This window comes from Balearica regulorum, chromosome 1, assembly GCF_011004875.1.
Source record: "Balearica regulorum gibbericeps isolate bBalReg1 chromosome 1, bBalReg1.pri, whole genome shotgun sequence".
NCBI classification, from domain to species: Eukaryota; Metazoa; Chordata; class Aves; order Gruiformes; family Gruidae; genus Balearica; species Balearica regulorum.
This window is the reverse complement of record NC_046184.1, coordinates 195,075,196-195,095,330: the sequence shown is the minus strand read 5'-3', so window position 1 is coordinate 195,095,330 and position 20,135 is coordinate 195,075,196. Positions and strand designations below refer to the sequence as shown.

At 43.2% G+C, this 20,135-nt stretch overlaps 1 protein-coding gene across 5 annotated transcripts in view; it reads right to left on the bottom strand.

Annotated features, from left to right (window-relative positions):
- Positions 1-1,818: 1,818 nt before the first annotated feature.
- Positions 1,819-20,135, bottom strand: part of KATNAL1 (katanin catalytic subunit A1 like 1) — a 43,079-nt gene continuing 24,762 nt past the window's right edge. For 3 of the 5 annotated variants that reach the window (XM_075742069.1, XM_075742070.1, XM_075742071.1), the window contains 7 exons: positions 17,013-17,137; positions 16,400-16,505; positions 11,501-11,659; positions 10,507-10,633; positions 9,428-9,562; positions 6,975-7,101; positions 1,819-5,464 (listed from right to left, as the gene is read on the bottom strand). In XM_075742069.1, coding sequence (XP_075598184.1) covers positions 5,266-5,464; positions 6,975-7,101; positions 9,428-9,562; positions 10,507-10,633; positions 11,501-11,659; positions 16,400-16,505; positions 17,013-17,137 — 978 coding nt within the window. In that variant the 3' untranslated portion in view covers positions 1,819-5,265. Of the gene's footprint in view, positions 5,465-6,974; positions 7,130-9,427; positions 9,563-10,506; positions 10,634-11,500; positions 11,660-16,399; positions 16,506-17,012; positions 17,138-20,135 lie in introns of all 5 variants that reach the window. The other 2 variants (XR_012833374.1, XM_075742072.1) reach the window with 2 other exon arrangements.

Below are 20,135 nucleotides of genomic sequence, written 5' to 3'. Positions count from 1 at the left end.
CAAGAAAAAATGTTCCTACTACAACAAAGAAGTCACAAAAACACAAAAGCCAGAAAATAGAGCTTGGACACAATATGACCCTCGCTCTGCCTGTGCAGTAGGAACGGGAACATCCCCACACTTTGCCTCTTCGTAACAAAGCCAGAACTTTCCTTGTGGCGCTTCCTTGGCTGTTAAGTGTTCTTGCATCGGGCAACCAGGTTAGCCACGACACCTCATCCCATACACTTTTAATGCTAGTTGGGGCCTTCTAAAGAAGAGGAAAATTGCCTGGAACCTCCCAAGACACCCAGGTGCAGACATGCATAGGAGCATGGCACTTTAGCTGATCAGAAGACAGCTCTGTGTTGCACAAAATGAGCTCCTTTATTCCAGGTACTGAACAACTGTGTATGCGGTAAGCGGGTCAGAAGAACGGGTCACAACTGATGAACAAAACCAGGCTGGCTTAGAAAGCAGAGGGTCAGATGACCCTGTGTTGTGGGAAGCGGGAACACTGCGTGCTGCTGCAGCTCCCTTAGCTGAGGTTTGAGTGGAAGTCGGGCTCTGAAACACAGGTGACTGAGGCTCCCGCAGCCATGGCCAAGCTTTCGCACAGCACTCTCCTGAACACTTAACGTGAACCACATTCTCTGAGTTGAAGCACCTCTCTGCCTTTGCTGTCACCAACATAGGTGGCTTTATGCAGTCAGCTTTATTCCATCAGAGGGCTACTGAGACTACTCATGCCCAGCTTGGCTGCCATCTGCACCTCCAGCGTTGTTTGGTGGGCAGCTCTCACAGAGCGGGCCCCGGCTGCTGCCACGGTGCTGACACCCACTTTACACCAGCGTGTCGCTCTGCACTCCCCGGCTCCCTGCTTGCTCCCCGGTAGCGCTTTCACCTGCATGTTCATCACGTTCTTGTCTGCCACTACAGGTCAGAAACAATTCTCAGTCCACAAACTGATTCAGGGTGGTTTATTCCAAAACCAGACCAAACAAATTTCACTATTTCCTCTGCTGCTTCCACCTCCTCGTGCCTGGACTGCACAGCTGTCTTTGCACACTTGATGGAGGACTTCTTCACAGCACACAAGCTCTTTCATCTTTACCATGATCAGAACAAGTCAGTGCACCTTTGCTATTTTGCAGTCTCTTTTAAACTGGGGTGAGCTGAACTTTCTATGCAAAGATTTGACCTCTCCTGAAATCCCTTGATCAGCAATTTCCCTTGCTCGTTCTTTCATGTTTGAGGCATTATGAAACACTGGAAACTACGCATATTTTCATAAGGAAGTTAGTGAGAAAATTCAAATAATCAACTCAGTCCCAAGAGACTTGGAGCCTCTTTCCAAGTTTGAAAGCTCTTTCCTAACAGAAGTTTTGCTCTTGAAAGTCTTCTGGTTAGCAGGCAGCTGACGATATAGCTTCTCTGGAGCCTGATTATACTTTCAGCCCAGAGGCAAGTAATAAAAAAGCCTGCCCGTCTCTGTGAGATCCAAATCAGGTGCTAACACTGAACATCTGCTGAGGCCTCTGCTCTCCTCTCCCCCATCCTCCTCCCATGCGCTGGGTGTTGGAGCGTTCCCCATTTTATAGCTCGTGGCAAGGAAAGGCCAATTTAAGAGGCAAAGCATTGCTGACAGCCTTATCCAAAAAAACCACACTCTGCTTTAACTGCTCTCCATCCAAGACTTTGGTGAGTCCACCACCACCGTGACATGCTGAAAAGATCTGCATTGTATGGCAGCCTTTGGAACAGTTACCAGCAAAGCACTCACAGCCCAACCTGAGCGAGACAAACAGACTCTACATGTACGTTTATTACCTCATACAACCAGACTGCTTATTGTACAAAAAACAACAGTGCCACCCAAGAGGGCCTTCACAGATGTTTAGAAAGAGACACGTAAACACAGCTTTAAAACATGTTTTTTATGTAATTTAGGTACAAACTACTGAAGCACCACGCATTGTGTGCATATATATACACATACACACGTGTGCGTGTATCTCCATACACATACACAGACTGAACAAACTGTCGCAGCAGGCTGTGATACACTCGTACATTGCTCTCTGAGGAATCCATTATCCCTACACAAGGGTTTCCACCAGTGGGACATGAACTGGACTTACGCTGAGCCGTAAGCTCATCCTTAGGGCCTTGAGTTGCTGCCACTGTTGGCCTGACCTTTCTTCCCTGGTTGCTCCTTGCTGCACTCGCTGCTGGCTCCCCTCTGGAGTTAATAACCTGATCTCCAAGCCCACCTAGGTGACTGCACCAGTGTGACTTGGCAAAGACACAAGGGTCAGCACTCAGGGTCATACCCCCATCCTAAAAGTCTCAGGAGGGAAGGGATGGTCTCAGTCTTCCCTGATCTAGCAGGGCTCAAGTCACGCGTGTAGTGCTTGGGCACAAACATTGTACATACAAACATCTACAGCCTGGAAACTTTCACTTTTCTGTTCTGCAGCAGTAAAGGATAAATGGACCTGTACAGGAAAACACACATGGAGTAGAAATCACGACCTTTAAAGAAAAAGACTGCAGCACCTGAATACTTCCTACTAGAGGGAATGCCCAGTACAGGGAATTTTGCTTAACATCCAGGAGGGAAGTTTAATGCCTTAAGGTAGATGGTTCATCAAAGAGCTAAGGAACAACATTTTTGCTAAATGCTGTGCTTTCATCAGCAGGAAGGGCACTGCTGCTTGCAATATGAAACCAAGAAAACTGGTACTTAGACCTTTGTAAGCAGCAACTGCTGAATCCCAGCACTGTTCCTGGGCAGCTGAACAGGGTAAGTTATCGGCATTCACATCTAGTCCCTTCTAGATCTTGCTTGTGTAGACTAAGCTCCTCGGGCAGCAATTGCCTCTCCAGTGAGAGACCGTGAAGTGTTAATCTGGCATTGGCCACAAAAGATTTACATAGCTTTACTGATTTCTACTGCAGTAAAACAAACCAAAAAGAAAAGAGTAACGGCTGCAGCCTACAGCTTTCATAAGGAAGAAATGGCAGACTGCAGCAATGTTTTCAAAGCTTTCTCTGTAAAGGTCCAGTTATTCCCTGGGAGGAACAGACTAGCCCTGATAGGAATTTATCCAAAAATTATTGTCAATATGGCTTCTGCTTGCTCCTCTTACAGTGCAGAGAGAACTGTTACTTTTAGTCTTATAGCTGCAGGTATCGTGAATCCCAAGGGCTCTACTGTGCAGTTAGTGCAAACCGGTCAGGAAAGCAGCATTTATTCTCCCTGTAGGTGAAGAGGGTAAAAGCTGGTTTTCTTTCTGCACTAACCTCCCTGAGCAGGAGTGTAACAGGGCCCAACACCAGGCAGCAGAGATGCTCTGTCCCTGAAAAGATGTGAACAGCAGCTGTGTCTCGATCAGTCTGGGGATGCCAGAAGATATTTTTCTGGAGTGTCACATGGAAACACGCTTCTAAAGTCCTGACTGAGTTTCATGTCAAGCGCAAGATCGACAGAATCTCCATGGTGTTTCTCCACACAAATTGGGGCAGCCCTTTAAAATGATGGGATCAATCTGAGACATGGTCTTCACATACAAAGAAAGAAAAAGCAATACTGACAGACAAAGCAGCAATGGTAAAACAGCTTCAAAATTTGCTCCCGCAATCAGACAGATGCTGCAGAGCTGTCATGCACATATCCTGACAGTCCTTGCTATTGAACAGTAAACACTGAGCAGCATTTGCCTTAGTGGTTCACATGTCATAGCCCAAAAGACCAGCGTGCTGAATTACTGACGTTATTGGGAACTTCCAAGAATTAGCAAAAAGGAGCAAATAAGGATACACTCCCATTCAAGAGCAGGTGTTACTGTTTCTTACTCCAGTTTGCCACATCTGGCTATGCCACTAGGAGTCTCAGCAGAGAGCCGAAGGGCAGGATACCTACCAAAACATGCAGTAACTCACATCCACCAAGACACTTCAGGCCAAGCTTACAAAATCACCAAAGATCTGAGAGCTTGCATATTCTTCTGTAAATTTGACCTCTCTTCCTCATTCCTCCCACAGGAAACCTTTGCTTGTCAGACTCACGGCCCGAGTCTGTGAAAAGCTCATATAGTCAGCATGACAGTTATACTCTAGAGAAAGGATTTCTCATGCTAGAGTTTAAAACCCAACCCTTCTCATTCCTGTGCTTGTACATGGGAGGGGAAGAAACAGATAAGAACATAAATGAGATCATACAGATTATTTTCCCCTCAATCAATAACATTCATACATTTTTAAGAAATTTTCATTTAAAAAAATTAAGCATGAACAGTTCTACAACATAAACAGGTGCAAATCCCATTGCCTAGTAAAGAAAGGAAAGAGTCCATGTCTAATCAAAAGAAGTCCACAGCCATGTGTTTTAAGGACAGCCTTGTTTTTTACAGACAGCCTTGATATTAGTGTCTTTACTGTGTTAAACTCTCGGTATTTAAATAATATCTAGACAGCATAGACAAAGTATAGGATGATACATATGCATGAAAGTGCAAGATACAACTTAAGTCAAAGTGCCTACTGGTCAAACTTCAAAGTGTCTACTGGTCAAACTGGTACAAACTATGTTCAGAAATCAAGCATAAACCGGACTGAGAGCACTCAAGGCCCTTTTCCTCTCATTTCCATCAGAAGTCGTCACAGGTAACATCAATCCAGTCTGAAGTGACATCAGTTCCAGATGGGCGTACATGAGAGGAGAGTCAAGCCCATGTCTTGATGGAAAACTGATCCTCATTTTCTCTGTGTCATGCAAATTAATCCACAGGCTTTGCTCTGAATATTTGAGCAGAGAGACAGAGAACAGTAACTTCGATGCCACACTCAAGGGAGGCAGAGTCAGCAGCTCAACAAAAATTTAGCACTTAAGAGCAGGGGGTATAGCAAGCCCTTAGCTCCTCTGGAGTCACCATCCCCCAGCTGATTTATTGATTCCAGCCATGACAGATGACTATGAGGAGGTTAAGTAACACTGCTCTTCATTGGAAAAATAAAAAGATTATCCTCACAAGTATAATTTTTCCCTTCCTGTTTGTCTTATTTTACTATTTCAGAGATAAAATATCTTTTACAATATCAGCTCATTATTGTATTCATTCCCTTTAAAGGCAAATGGAGTTTAAAAGATCTTGTAACCAGAAGGGGGTGGGATGGGGGCAGAGGCAGACCTTTTATTAAACCTTTTAAAAGATTTCTAACTCATTTTGCAAGTGAAAACAACAAAAGCCATAAAACTCTAGCAAAGGAGAGCTGTCACTGAGATTAAGCAGATCCAAACTCCGCCATCCATTTTTCATACTTCTCCAGGTCTGCAGCAGAAACAGATTTGGAGATTTTCTTCAGAGCCAGCTCAAAGTCCCCCTTGGTAACCGGCATCTGAAGCTCCTCTTTAGAAAGTGCACGAATCTCTTCTGGAGTTAAGCCGTTAATACGTCGTCTCATTGCCATTAAAGAGGCATCCCTGGAAATACAGGACAATGTATGGGAGCTAATTGCTAGCAGCATGTGCTGTAAAGTCTATGAATTTTGATTGTATTCTCTTGCTAGAAATCACTGGCAGAAACACTTAAAAGAGCATTCATTTACCATAGAAGATGCGGTTCACATCTTTCTTAGCTTCCATGTTCCCAGATCACTACATTAATTCAATGCAAAGAATGCACTGGCACCAAAACCCATTTAAGCATATGGTAAATGTGCAGAGATAATTAAAACTATAAAACTGAAAACCTTTTACAATGATTCATAGAGATGAAATTTTACAACTTCAGTGCAGGAAAGGGCAGGGTGGGAGAGAAACTGCACTCAAAAACTTTTTTTTTTTTTTGAAGTAGTCTGGATTTTGCACCCCCATACTCCTAGATTTCAACCTTCTCCCCAGTGTGCAGCCCAAAAGGACAGTCACCAAGTGTTCGGAGTGCAGCCCAGCTCTGTTGTCTGCTCACACACAGCACGTGAATCTGCAAAGGGCAGAGCAGGAGGCATCAGACACTAGCGTCACCTGGCCCTGCACAGCTGAGGCCATCGGTGCCCGTGGCTCCTCATGCTCTACCTGCTCCGTGATTCCTCCCCAGCTTGGATGCTGCCAGTGTGGCCCACTGGCACAGAGAACACTGCTCATTTCTCACACCACGGCCCACATGCAGTCTGAAATTATATTTTCTCTTTCCCCAGGTTTTTCCCAGCAAGGGATAACACAGGCCTCAGGGAAAACAGGTAATTTAACTATTGCACTGCTTGACACACACCAAGTTTTCAAAACCATGGAGTCATTTCACAATTTCAGCAAAGCAGCAGGGGAAGAAAAAAAAATCCCAAGCCATGTTCTTACAGGATCAGTTTCTCTTGGCAGGGATCCTAACGTTATAAGGGACATAGACTTCCTTCCGGTAAGTTTTTTCAAATACCTATCCCCCAACAGAAGACTCAGTTGTCAAAAAATGAAACAAATTGTGAGAACAGGATGGACATAAATTCAATACTAATGCTATAAACTATCTGTATCACCCTTGCACCTAGAAGATTCAGGTAGAAATCAAGACCTTGCTGCACTGGGGGTTGTCCAAGCATACAGCATGTAGAATCCCCAAAGAAGTATCCTGTGAAAGTTTCCTTTGCATCACAAAATTCCAGCTCTTAAACTCATGTGATTTAAAAAAAAAATATTAAAAATCCAGACCTGTTTTGCACTACAATAACAAATGCAGACAAATGCAGCCAACGGTAACATGAGATTTACTCAGAGAATTTTTTTCTCTTCAGATCTAAGAAAACCATATGTCACAGAAAGACTGCATGGTCTTTAGACCACTCTGCATGACAGTAACACATGGTTCCAGTAAGTACATTTGGGTCTCAAACACAGTCACTGTTAGCATGGCTTCAGCTATCATGGGTATTGCCTTTTATCACATAATGCAAATGATGACTTTCCATGCAGTTTTATTTGCAAATGAAGGGGAATGAGATACCTGCAAACATTAGTGATGTCAGCACCAGAATAGCCTTCAATCTTCTCAGCAATTTCTTCAAGGCTGATATCAGGATCCAGTTCTACTTCCCGAAGATTAATCTTAAGTAGTTCTGCTCTGCCTTTTGCTACAACATAAAAATACTTGTTTGAAGACTTGCAAGAGTAACATTAAAAAAAAGACATAAACATGACGTAAATCCTTTTGTTTGTACTTTTCACTGAAAAATCTAATATAAGAAAAGGAAAGAGACAGAACAAACCACAGTAAAGTATGCAATCAAATACAGTAAAGTATATGGTTAAAAGCAGTATATTAAAACAGCATGCTCTAGAGACATGTTCCAAAGTCATACGTCATTAAAAGTATCTGTTATGTCTCAGGTGACAAAGCATTTGGTCACACACTGCCCAAGGGCACAAAAGCACAATCCTACAAATATCTGCTTCTTCTCACATCCCTTTGGATTCACTCACTGTTCAAGTGTTTGATTGGGTATTATTCACACAGTTTCATCAGAACCACAATGAGGATTCTATTAACAGAGCGTCAGACACCACAAACCCCTTAACAATAGGCTGAACTTTAAGCATATGTTTAAGCACTTTAATCAGTTGGGACCCAAGAAAGCTGCTGAAGCCTGATAGAAAACAGATACATTAATACAGTAAACGTATTAATATATTTACAATACAAATGTCCTGGTATCCCACTTTCAGACCTAGATGCAGTGTGCACACAGTGATAACTAGCTGTGTAAATGAGCACGAACACTTACGCAGCCAATTAACCATTTTTCTTGTAGAGGGTGTGTGCATATGTGCATTTGGATACATATGTTAAGCAGCCTAGGCTTATAACAGGGAATTCACATTTGACAGCTTAGGCCTCAGTGTTACTCTGCACAAGGGTGGTAAAGAAGAGGACGAATGCTTTCCTGGCTTTTCCTGTAGCAGAAAAATATACCAGCTCAGCATCTTTATTTCCACAGTGACCAATTTTTATGACCTAGAAAAGAGGACAACCACAACAGAAGAAGTAGCAGTAGGAAAGGCTAAAAGTCTTAAGGAAATGTCCACACTTATGTTTTATTTCTTGATGTCCCTAATTAAAAAAAAGGGGGGAGGGGAAATATAAAAGAAATTAGAAAGCTTGTCTAAAGCTGCTGGTTTTGAGTGCTTTGCAGAACTGTCAAGAATATAGAGTTATCGATCACACGCAACTGGCACTGGCTATAGAATGGGGATTTATTATTTACAGAGCACAATGTACATATGGCATGCCTGCCAAGAGCATCCTGTATCCTTCTAATCTTTGCTATGGGGATAAGCAAGTCCTTGCAGTATTTCGAAAATAAAACATGGTAGAATATATACTTGCATCAAATTCCACAATATACAGGTGTGTATGTGACATATCACATCACTTTTTCAGTTAAAATGCCTGACCACATCAAATCACACAGCACAGTTATAAATGCATCATGTAGACTTGCCCAGAACAGCTCAACATTCTTATTTACAGAATAGATGCAATGGAACATAAGATTGGAAATAAAACTGGAGCACGTCTCGCATGTTGTCCAGGGTGTAATACACTGTGTCAAAAAACAATCTGGTTTAATTAGAAACAAGAGCAAGAGCTGATAGGATTTTAAACTAATTGGTCATAAAGACAGGCATCCTGTTAGGAGCTGTTACTGCCTGTAAGCTGCAAAGACAAGCTGTAGAACTATTAAGTGTCCTTATACCTGCTAAACTCAATCACAACTGCTGTCACCATGAACACGCATCTTGTTATCTTGAGTGCTCATGCAGGGAGATGAGGCATCCACTGTTCCAAGAAGAAACGAAGCTATGCAAACTTCAAGTGATAGGAATCTCAAAATTAATAGGACAGGTGAATGACAGCTAGGAAAGACAATACAAGCAGAGACGTCTTAGGGCAGGAAAGCAATGAGCCTGCTGCATTCTGAGTGACTTGAAGCACAGTCATAAAGGCAAGCAAGCAGTGATTTACAATGAACTAAGCCTGTAAGTGAAAATTCATGGATCCACTTCTTTGCATTTGTCTGCAAGGGCATGGAGTACATTTGCAATATTTCTGAACATGTCCAAAGACTGCCTTTGATGATCACTCAAGGATTGACTGTTAAACATTTAAAATAATTCCAGGCTCATTAAAACTAGCTCTCTTTCAAAATGTAAGAGCCCATCAATGTGCTTGCAATGAATGCCACAACTCTTTGTTTTTAAGCCCCCAAGCAAGTAGTATTTTTTTTTCTTTCTCTCACTCTCTTTAAAAACAAAGCTACCCAGTCAAATGATTAACCCCTGAATTTCACTGCTCATCACAAAAACATCAAGCTTCCTCCCAAATCCAACAGTCCTGCAGCAGTCTTAAGCTTGTCTTGCAAAGGCCATTTTAAAGGAAAATGCTTGTAGCAAACATACCTGTGGGCAAAGGTATATAAATCCTCTTCTCCAGTCTCCGTCGGAGAGCTTCATCGATATCCCAGGGAAAATTTGTAGCTGCTAATACCATAACCATCTTGGAAGGGTCATCATTTTCCAGAGCACCACCTACCCCTGCAGGCACACCAGTTTAGAGAGACTTCACTCCACAGGTCTTATTGATTGAGATGCTTGCTAAGAAACACTGCACAAACACTGCAAAAGCCTGGACAAAGCTAAGCAACAGTTTGATGTAGTCCCACTGCTGCCTCCCAAACTTCCCATAACTTAGGTGTGACAAGATCATCGCTGTCACAGAAAGGGGAACAGTTCATTCTTTTGCTGAGTCAGGGGAGGGCTCTCTTTGTGCTAATAACACAGTCATATGTGAGTGTAGCCTTGCTAGTCCCACTAAAAGTGCTATCTCTGTCAAATCTGACCACAGAAGAAACAGGAATCACTCCTTGGCCTCCCAAATGAGAACTGCAAAGAAATTATCAATATGAGGCAAAAAGTTGCCTACTCTGAGTTTACCACAATGAACCTGTGCATTTGAGGACATTATAGTTAAACAATACAGAGGTGGTTATCAGACCACTACGCCATACAATACTCCTCAGATTGTCATCCTCATTATGTGCACCTGCACAGAACAGGTACTAAACCTGACTAAAAGGGGAATATTAGCTGCCACCACAGAATACAGCAAAATCAGACCTCACAATGGAGTTCCCAAGCTGGAGACTCTAGCAAAAGGGAGAAATTTGTTTAAATTGCATCAGAATTAAAGACTTTTATTAAACTGCACAAATCTCCATTATCCGCTTCTCCTTGAGTCTGTGTCTCTTAAATATGAGTTTTCAATTTACCACCAAAATGGCTATTTTAGAAAAAAATAAAGCACAACCCCCTTTTCAGTCATCTGCCTTTGAACACTCCACAAATAAACTACTCTCAAATTCTGCCTTATTTTTCCCCCATCCATAAAGCCAAATTTTCCATATTGCTCAAGTTCTTACATTCCCAGCTGTAAAGAAACAGCACCCCCAGCCCCAAACTCAGATCTAAACACTTGTTACCGTCCATTTGCACAAGCAGCTCTGACTTGACTCTGCGACTCGCCTCATGTTCATCGGACGTGCCTCTGCGGCTGCAGATGGAATCTATCTCATCAATGAAGATCGTGGTTGGAGCATAAAACCTCGCCTTTATTCAAACGAAAACATCACTATTAAGGCTGCAGCAGCAAACACAGGCCCTCATCAGACCATGACCCAGTCCCACTAGAAATACTATGTACATATCTTCCCTGCCTGTCACAAGAAAATAATTCAAAATAATTCAAGATGTTGTTTTACAAACTGTTTTGGCATACGGTTAAGTTTAAATTGTACTCCTCAAGTCAGGGGTCTTTCAGTGTTGGTTGGTTTTCCTCAGCAACTAGTCTTGCAAAGGGCAAAAAGGAATACAACCAAAATACAGGTAGTTCTTCATATCCACGTTTTTCTGCGGTGAGGGGAAAGCCCAGGGGAGAGAAGGGAGTCTCAACAGAGACAGGTTTTAACTGAGAGTACGGTAGAAGTGCAGCAAGGATCCCAAGGAGGTGAATGACCCTTCTGCATAGGTCCACATGGGCACGTCCTTCAAATACCCCGCACGATGGACTGCACCCAAAACTTCACTGAGAGGCTTGTGTCCATCATTCAGAACAGAAACAGAACTAAAACATGTATTGCTTCTAGAATAACAGTTCCCAATTCCTTCCAATTTCAAATCTACTTCCTATGGGCTTATCCCATAACCAAGTAAGAACTGAATTTCTGTCAAGCTCATGACTCTGCATCTAGTCTGGAAAATGCTATCCTAAACACAGGTGATGAACCATTTCCTTCTTAATCCTCAGCGACATAGCAGCAAAGGATGGAAACACAGAGACTGTGCTTTTCTATCTGTTTAAGGGGTATCAGTGCAATGAACTCCGTGCTTCCAACATGCTCCTAGAGGGGCAGGAAACCAGGTGAGATGTCCCTTCTCACCTTAGTGATCCCTAGATCACATCATTTGAGGACATACCATTTCAAACAAGAGACGGACCAGCTTCTCAGACTCGCCCCTGTATTTAGACGTCAGGGTAGAGGAAGACACATTGAAGAATGTTGTGCCACATTCTGTAGCAACAGCTTTCGCTAGCATTGTTTTGCCAGTGCCAGGAGGACCAACCATCAGCACACCCTGAAAGGTGAAAACAAAGGTAATGAATAACAAATAAAGAAACTTTGCAATTGGTACTCTACACTACATTGGCATATGATCCAAGATCTGCATTTTAATTGCTTAATAACGTAATTGCCATCAGTGGAAAACAAAAGACAACAATCCCGCTTTTGAGAACAGCATGGAAGTGCTCTGGGATTTATTCTTCTTACCACTCCACTGGAGTATGAATCACAAAAGCCAGTAACTGTTGCTGCACCTATCATTTGGGAAGTGGACAAGAGATTTACAGCCTTGCCTGAATTAGACAGAGCCTGGGCTTGAACTTAGGCCTTTCCCAACTCATGAGGGCCTGCACATGCAGGTGAAGAGGGTGAATTCTGCATTTTGTAACAAAGGCCCCTTCATGAAGAAAGCTTCACAGAAACCAAAATACTTTTGCAGAAAGTTGTGTCCACTCAGTAGAGCATTTTTCTATAGAAAAACATTTTGCCTAAAAATCCTGATGATGCGAATATATGAATGTGGTTGGTTTTTACATTTAAGTATGAATGACAGCACTCACTGAAAACAAGCGTTTGTCATACTGTTTAATCTTTCCAGCTCAGTACTTCTGCGGCCATACTACTGTATCTTACCAATTCCTGGATGAAACACCATCCTTGCCTGTTGGATGGCAGAAGAGCACTGCTATTTCTGTTTCACAGATAAGCAATCATGGCTCGTGTGGACTACTGCTCAGTCCCACAAAAGCCTAATATGAACCTCAGTGATTATTCAAAAAGCTTTAAACTAAAATTGTTAAGTCCCAGGTTGGCATCCGCATCACCAAACTGTCTTTCTATCTGTGGTCTATCCAAAAGACAGAGTAAGGAGCACACATCTCTGAAGCTCTGCACATTTATCCATCATTATTCAAGCAGGTTTTTAGCTAGACACACAGTGCTCTCAGGACCCATGTTAACATTGTAGCACCGAGACTGGTTAATCACTCTTGATAATATTTCTAAATACAGTTATCTTTATGGATAGTCTTTCCAACCCTTTCAGCAGCAGTGCTGGAGAGGGACAACACACTGTTCCATCCCTGTACAGCACTAGAATAAGGCACTGTGACTTTGAGCATTGCACTATGAAAATGTAGTGCTCAAGGAGCTTGGGGTTTTTTTGCTATTCAACCACAAGACCTTATTACATTTGTTAACAAGAGTTTCCTAAAGTAAAGTTGTACTGTGTTGCAAGGGTAATCAAATTAGCTAGAATCAGAATTGCACATCATAATGTGCTTTGCAATTAATAACTTACATAAAATGCCACAGCAATAAAATATCTGTTAAATGCAAGCCACATCGTAAATGAGATTTCATCTGTTCCTCACAAAAATTTACTTCAAAAAGCACAAAGAATGACATGGAAGAGATCTATAAAAACAAATCAACCGGGAACACAATTATTCAAAAATGTACTATTCAAAAGCAATAGCCTCTCTGTACTCCATTTTCCATTAACTCTTAATACCTTTATTGCTATTTAACACTTAGCTAATGCAAGCTCAACATACATTCACTGGTAAATTAAGTCAGAAGCATTCACACTACATCCATACAACTAACAGTCCAATGTCACTCCTCAGGCTGCTTGAGGTTTCCTAAGCTCCAGAGCAGCAAGCATAAAAAGTAAATGGACTCTTTTTCTCCCCATGAACATTCAGACATACAGTGTGGTTTGACTTGCTGCACAATTATATTGATATTATAATATTGCATGTACAACCCTGGAGTAACTGGGTAAAATTACTCAGCCTGTGATATGCAGGTCAGAGATGACTTAATTGTTCTCTCCGAGTTTCAAATGCATTTAATATTTTAAAACAAGCTTCACCTCAATTCAAATCAGACTTGACTCCTGTGTTTGACAAACTGTGTTTACTGCTGGACCTGGTGATAAAAGGGACTAATGTCTTTTTCTGGATATTGCTTTGGTCCTCCATTATTATGGAAGGTCAGATTCTGGCTTCAGCTACACATGCCACTCACTGCCAAAATCAAAGCCCATCGCTTTGCACCTCCTGTGTAACTATTACAGTGAGCGTTACCTAGCACATGATACTGGTGGCATTATAAATTTGCATAACATGGATGCAAAGCAGCCACACCAGGTATAAAGCCAGGGAAAACCCAAGGTCTCTGGGGATAAAGACAACAAAAATATCAGTTAAAAAAAAAAAGAAAAGAAAAAAAAAAGAACTTGAGTTCTCAGCAAAACAAGATGCACACAGTTTCAAACAGAAACACATAGGATCAAGTTGCTCTTTCTCTCTGCAAACTAGGAGGCTGCCACTTACTCACTAGTTAAAATCCTTGACAAACACAAAGACTTCTTTATTCTTCCTCTAAGGCTCTGTTAAGCCAAAGTATTCCAATAAGAAGCTGAAATGCACCGCAGGGAGTAAGTGTTTTGATGAAATCACTGCAGGGTTACTTCTTGTTGTTGTAACAATCACTAGCAGAGCAGTGGGAAGCACAGCGAGCAAACGGACTTTCTTGGCACAAAACAGTTCGGAGAAAAAGAAAGAGCAAGCCCATGGACACTCAGAAACCCAGGGCTGCAACTACACAGCACCTGTGTTGAATCAGGGAAGACAGCTGGCTCCTTCATACAAGGCACCATCCTCTGAATGCAGGCACAAACTGTGAGGGCTGTCTTGGGAATTGTTCTCAGGAGAGTCTGAACATCCAAAAACAGATTTGGCTGCCTTTTCCCTGAATTATTGTCCTGAATGCCTAGGCTCAACAAATGCCTGCTGCTACACTGATTACTGCAAGAAATAGTCTTCCCTTCAAAACTTCTCATCCTTGTAGCACAGTCAGAGGTCAACAGTAGGGAAAATACATGCTGTTCTGTGTGAAAAATAAATTCAGCAGAGTTACAGCTTCACAAGTCACCAGGGAAAAGGCTAACAATGCAGACTCTTCATGGACTCGTCAGAAATCAATTTGCATTTCAGACTGAAGAGAGGAAATAATCTTAGAATTCTTTTCCATGTCTACAAGCACCTAGTTTTCAGAGGCGACACTGCTCAGTAGGAAAAGATAATCTCAAAGAGATGGAGACTGTAACTCTTTAAAAGATCGGCCTGTTGTTTCTTTATTCACTGCCACAATACTTGGAGACAGGGCCAGTGGCACTCTTCACGTTGTCTGCGGTCTGCTGAGATACCTGTCCTAAGGACAGATGGCCACTGCATCCTCTGGGCATGTTAATAGGCAAAAAACCCCAACATAGCAACTCTACTCCCTTAGAAGTTTTTGAGACTGGATAGATGGGGCCCTGTAGTCTATAATAAGGGTACGGGTCAACTTCCTCTATGCCAAGAGGAAAAAAAGAGAGATTCAGCCATCCAAAAGACCCTAAAATCTCCCCCTGCGATTGTAACCCACAGTATCTAGGCTCTGTCCAAGCTGATAGCTCGGTTGGCCTTAAGGTTAACCTCAAGCCCACTGGTACTGACACTCTAAACCCCAAAGGTCACATTAACCTGGGGCTAGGTTTGGGCTGCCCCCCTGCAAGTCACTAAAACCTCCATGAACAGCCCTCAAGCAGCAATCTCTCAGCTCCTGCCATCAGCTCCCACTCTTTCCGACTTCCCCTCTATTGTCTGTAGACACGAACCCCAAAGAATGACAAGTCTTCCACTTATCAGTTCCCGAAGGGCTTTGTTTCTTAAATAAGCAGAATAACAAGGATCTAGGACCGGCTCAGGGAGGAGGACAGCTTTTAGGGTCAGACCTAAGCATAAGCCAAGCAGGATAAAAAAGGGCAAGTGTTAGTAACACAAGATCTGACATATGCTGCTGAACCAGCATACTGAACCACAGAAACTACTCACATACACGGTATTCCCTACACATGCCATTGCCTTGCAGGCTCAGAATAACAATTTGCAACAGTCTCTTTTCCCCAGTAACCTTCTCAGTAACCAGAAAGCTCTTGTGCTGTGACTAGTTATTCCCAAAATAAGTGTCAATCTATCCCACAACAAAAGCAAGATAATTTTATTTTCTGTTTACAGAAATGTTCAGCAACCTCCTCCCTCCTCTTCCTTTTAAGCTCTAAGCTAGGTCCAGATTGGGCTCACCTCTGGTCCATCAGACAGGCCAGCTCAGTCCTATATCCTTCCTGCTGTCCCACTTGAAGCTCATTCTCCCACTTTGAATTTCTCCCATTCCAGCAGTAACTATGTCCAGCTGCAAGTATCACTGCAAAGCTACATCATCACTCAGATTAGCCCCCTCTCCTTGCTCCCTTGCACCACCCAGCCTGCAGTTTGCAGTCTGAGTGAGATATAGCCGGCACGTGTGAATAAAACCGTCAGAGGACTGCTCTCCTGCGTGAAGTGTTGAAGAGTGGGCACCATAAACCCAAGCAGAGCTATCTACTAAGCATTTCTACTTCTGCCAATATACCCTATATGCTTCCTCACATGTACAGGCTGACATATAGAAAGTATTATAACATCAAAAAGCTATGACTGAGTAAATACAAAAGAATTATTATTTACCATAAAGCCCGTACACACTTCCAGCTGTTTCTTTCAGTGTGTTTTACATGAATCATTATGAGATGATTTCATGAACAAATTCCTGATCTTTCCCATTTGCCTTTTTAGCCTTCTGCCGCAGGCATCCAGACACATTACAGCAGCAGACATACATAACTACAGCTTGCCATTTACTAAAATACCAAATAAATTCCCACCTTCCAAGGTCTTCTGATCCCTTTGAAAAAATCAGGCATCCACATTGGAAGAACAACAGCTTCTCTTAATAATTTCTTGGCTTCTTCCAAATCCGCTATGTCATCCCTGTGCAAGATGAATAAACTTGTATAAAATTCCTGTACAACAATATTTCTTCTATTTTTATACAAAAAAAACAGAAAAGCTTTTTCTCTTAGTACCATCTCTTTTAGCATGGCAGCATATGCCTCATGAGAGCACTCCTACAATCCTGTGACCTAAAACTGAATCCACTTTTGGAAGGCAGGGAAAAAATTATTTTCAATTCAAGTTACCCAGAGCTGCTTAATTAAAAATTGTTTTGAACAATGTGAACACCAAAGCGGTATCTTTAAAGTTCTCTGGAGTGTACTTTCATTTCAGCAGTACCTGTAATGGATGTACTGCACATAATACCAGTTCGCAACAAAAGCTTAACTGTAATCAAATTAATAAACTGTTAAAACCAAAAGACCTTGTTTTGCTTATCTGTAGAAGATTATGATGGCTCCCTGTTTTAAGAGTTAGAAGAAGGATAATTTCTCTCCTTCTCCATACTAGCAAAACCCACTTGAATTGAGAAAATGCTCATACCAATGAATGCTTGGATTCCTTGACACAATGTCCCTTTCAAGAGCTTCCACCAAGTCTTTGTCGTAACCTGCTCCATCAAATTTTGCAATTTCCCCATCACCAACTTCCTGGGGTATTTTCTTTCCCTAGAAGTGAAAGTCATACAGGCTCATAAGAATATTATTCTTTCAACAGATCCTTTACTAGCAATATATAGCAATATTGTCTGGTTTACCTCTGTAGAGGCCACAAGAAGGTATCAAGCTTTAACACAGCTATTTCAACACCATCATGGCCAGCAAAACCAACATGTTCATAGCCTACACTCCACAAAGAGTCCCACAAACACCTGTGGTTGCTTCCACCACAACAGCACCATGCTTCCTTCGTAGCTGCAGCTCATAGTGATAAAACCCCATCAGGGCTCATCACATATCAAAGTGGATGGGTGGGTTGGTTGGTTTTAAAGCAGCAAACCAGACTCTCTTAACAGTGCTAAACCACTCTTTAGGCAAGTGACACACTTCTTGGTCAGCCAAAGGCACAAATGCAGAAACAGCTTCACAAAGCAGGCTGCGTCAAGACTTAATGCTACATTTGCTCCTGGCTGAAGACCAGAGCATCCAAAGTGTATTTTGAAGATGCTACACCTGCCACACTACCTGCCAGAGCTAAACAACTGGCACCCCATCATCACTGAAAAGGAACACAAAAGCTGTTACACCCATTGGCTTTGATGGAGAAAAAACAAGCCGATTCTCCCCCCTTGTGTAATTAAAGCCTTCCTGCCCAGCAATTCCTCCTTTCCTCAACTGCAAACTATCTATTTCCCTCCTCTCATTCACAGGCCAGCTCCATAAACAGTTAAAGTGCTTTTAAAAGGTCGTATTTATTCAAGGGCTGCACCAAAAGCCCTAAAGAAGCTCCCAAGTCAGCCAGGCTTCTTTGAACTACAATAATTTCTGCAGCATGCCAATGCTAATTCAATGATCAAGCCACACACTGCCTCTCCCCCAAATGGCTCTGAGTTTCTGGTTAATACTTCCACAGTGCCGTTAAGCTTATGGGGGTGAAGTAACATTTTCCCTTTGAAGCATCAGGGCTCACACTCCTCCTCTCCCGCTTCAGAAGGAAACCGCTTCCCCTTCCAGCTCCACAGCAGTATTCGGCGGTGCCTGAAAAGCAGCTGCACTGTTTTAATGAAGGAGGCTGAGTAGTGAGCTACTTTAGGACTCTTAACTCAGCTTCTAAACACTATCAGCAGCAAGTTAAAGAATCCCAGCTGGCTGGACAAAAGCAGCCTAGGCAAAGGCGGGCTGAGAAGCAGCTGGAGACACACAAATAACCTCACCGTGGAAAAAGAAAAAGGTAGTGACTGTACCCCTCCCAGTTGCCATTTGCCCATGAGGCCTGTGAGAGAGCAGTTTATCTTCCCACTATTTTTACTTCTTGCTTCCAAATGAACTCTGTGTTTAGTACTCCCAGATCTGTTTTTTTGCAGTGGAAATTGAGCTGAAAGTTGTGTTTAGACAAAAAGCTGGTGTCAAAAATGTAATGGCCTGGCGTAAAAAGGAAACGGAAAGAAAAGTCCTGTAGAGTTTGGAAGATTTCAGGAGAGAGAAAATGCAATCCAAATGTAACCATAAAAAAGAAAGAAGGAAAAAAAAAAAACAACAATGAAATGAAAGGTCTGTCTTTGTTACACACTTCTCTCCTATCCCTCTGCAATGGACTGGTTTTCCTAGTGGAAGAATTTTTCTGCACATCTCAAAACAAACTGGGTGTTTTGTTTTTCTGGGTGAAAGAGAATTAAGGCAGGCTTTAAGCAGCAGGAGAAGGCAGGGCGGATGGCCGCAGCACTGTGGAGGAGGCTGAAGCAGCAGCTCAACCCCCGTTCCGAGCCCGGCTGGCAGATCTGCGCACTGCTTGTTTGCTGTGCCAGAAAGGCGGTGAACACGCAAATCAGGCAATGCAGGCGACACCGGGCCCGGGTGTGACGCAGCTCAGAGAAGCAGAAAAAAATAGCAATGAAAGGGGAAAGGCAGGCCCGGCGGTAAGGAGGGCGCCGGCAGCTCCGGCGCAGCCGCGGGGCGGCAGCACGGCAGCACGGCAGGACGGCCCCCCGGCCCCCGCCCCTCGCCCCTCCGCCGCCGGGGGGCGGTGCATCCCCGCGCCCCGCCGCCTCCCTGCCGGCTGCATCCGGGGCCGAGCCCCAAACCCGCAGTGACCTGCTCCTGGGCTGTGCGTCGGTGGAGAGCTATCAGACCTGCACTAACCCACTGGAACAAAAACCTTTTTTCCAACACGAATGTATTTCTACTCTTGAACTAAGTTCGTCATTAGTTTCAGCAGTTCTCACTGATGTGTCCACCGCCCTGATGTACTCGCAGCATGCGTGGGCTCTGCCTTCTTTACTAAGGGAAGTCTCCTCATGGAACACAAGCAGAATGCAATTACCTGTTCACTTTGGCACACCCTCCCCCCCTTTTTTTTCCCCTCCCTGCTCTTAAGACATATTTCTTGAGCATGGTTGTTGAAATGCACACAAAATACCTCAGCTGCTGTCTCACCAAGGCCTCCTATAATGGCATGGATATCTCTTCCCTCTGCTGGTAATACCTCAACAAACTGGGCCTAGGATTTAATTAGGTGGCAGCTATATCATGCTGCCACCTTACACTCAAACTCAATCAGATCAGTCACATAGGATTGATCTGCAATGACCAGAGCTGGGTCCTGAAGACACCTTGTTTTCCTGCAGGCTCTTCCCACCACACACAAATACCAAGCAACAACTGCCGGATGCACGCGCCACTCCTTGCTGCCAAAGCCAAAGGTGGCAACTGGCTGCGCCTCAGTCCAGCAGCCAGCGCTTCCCATCGCCGCCAGGAAACGGTGATGTGCTAAATGAAAGTTCAGCGTGATCCCATTTCTGCTGATACGTCCAAATCTGTCTTCTCCACTGCTGAGCGCCCAGCTTCTAGCAGAAATTCTTGTAGTCTCCAAGAACACAGCCTGCTGCTCTGCACCACTGAACATTATTCCATTTCCGTGACCCCAGCACAGAGTCATCCAATTCCTCCTGTACAACAGCCTCATTCGCCTCTTCTGGTGATGAGGCTTCCCAACTCGGTGTCATCAGCA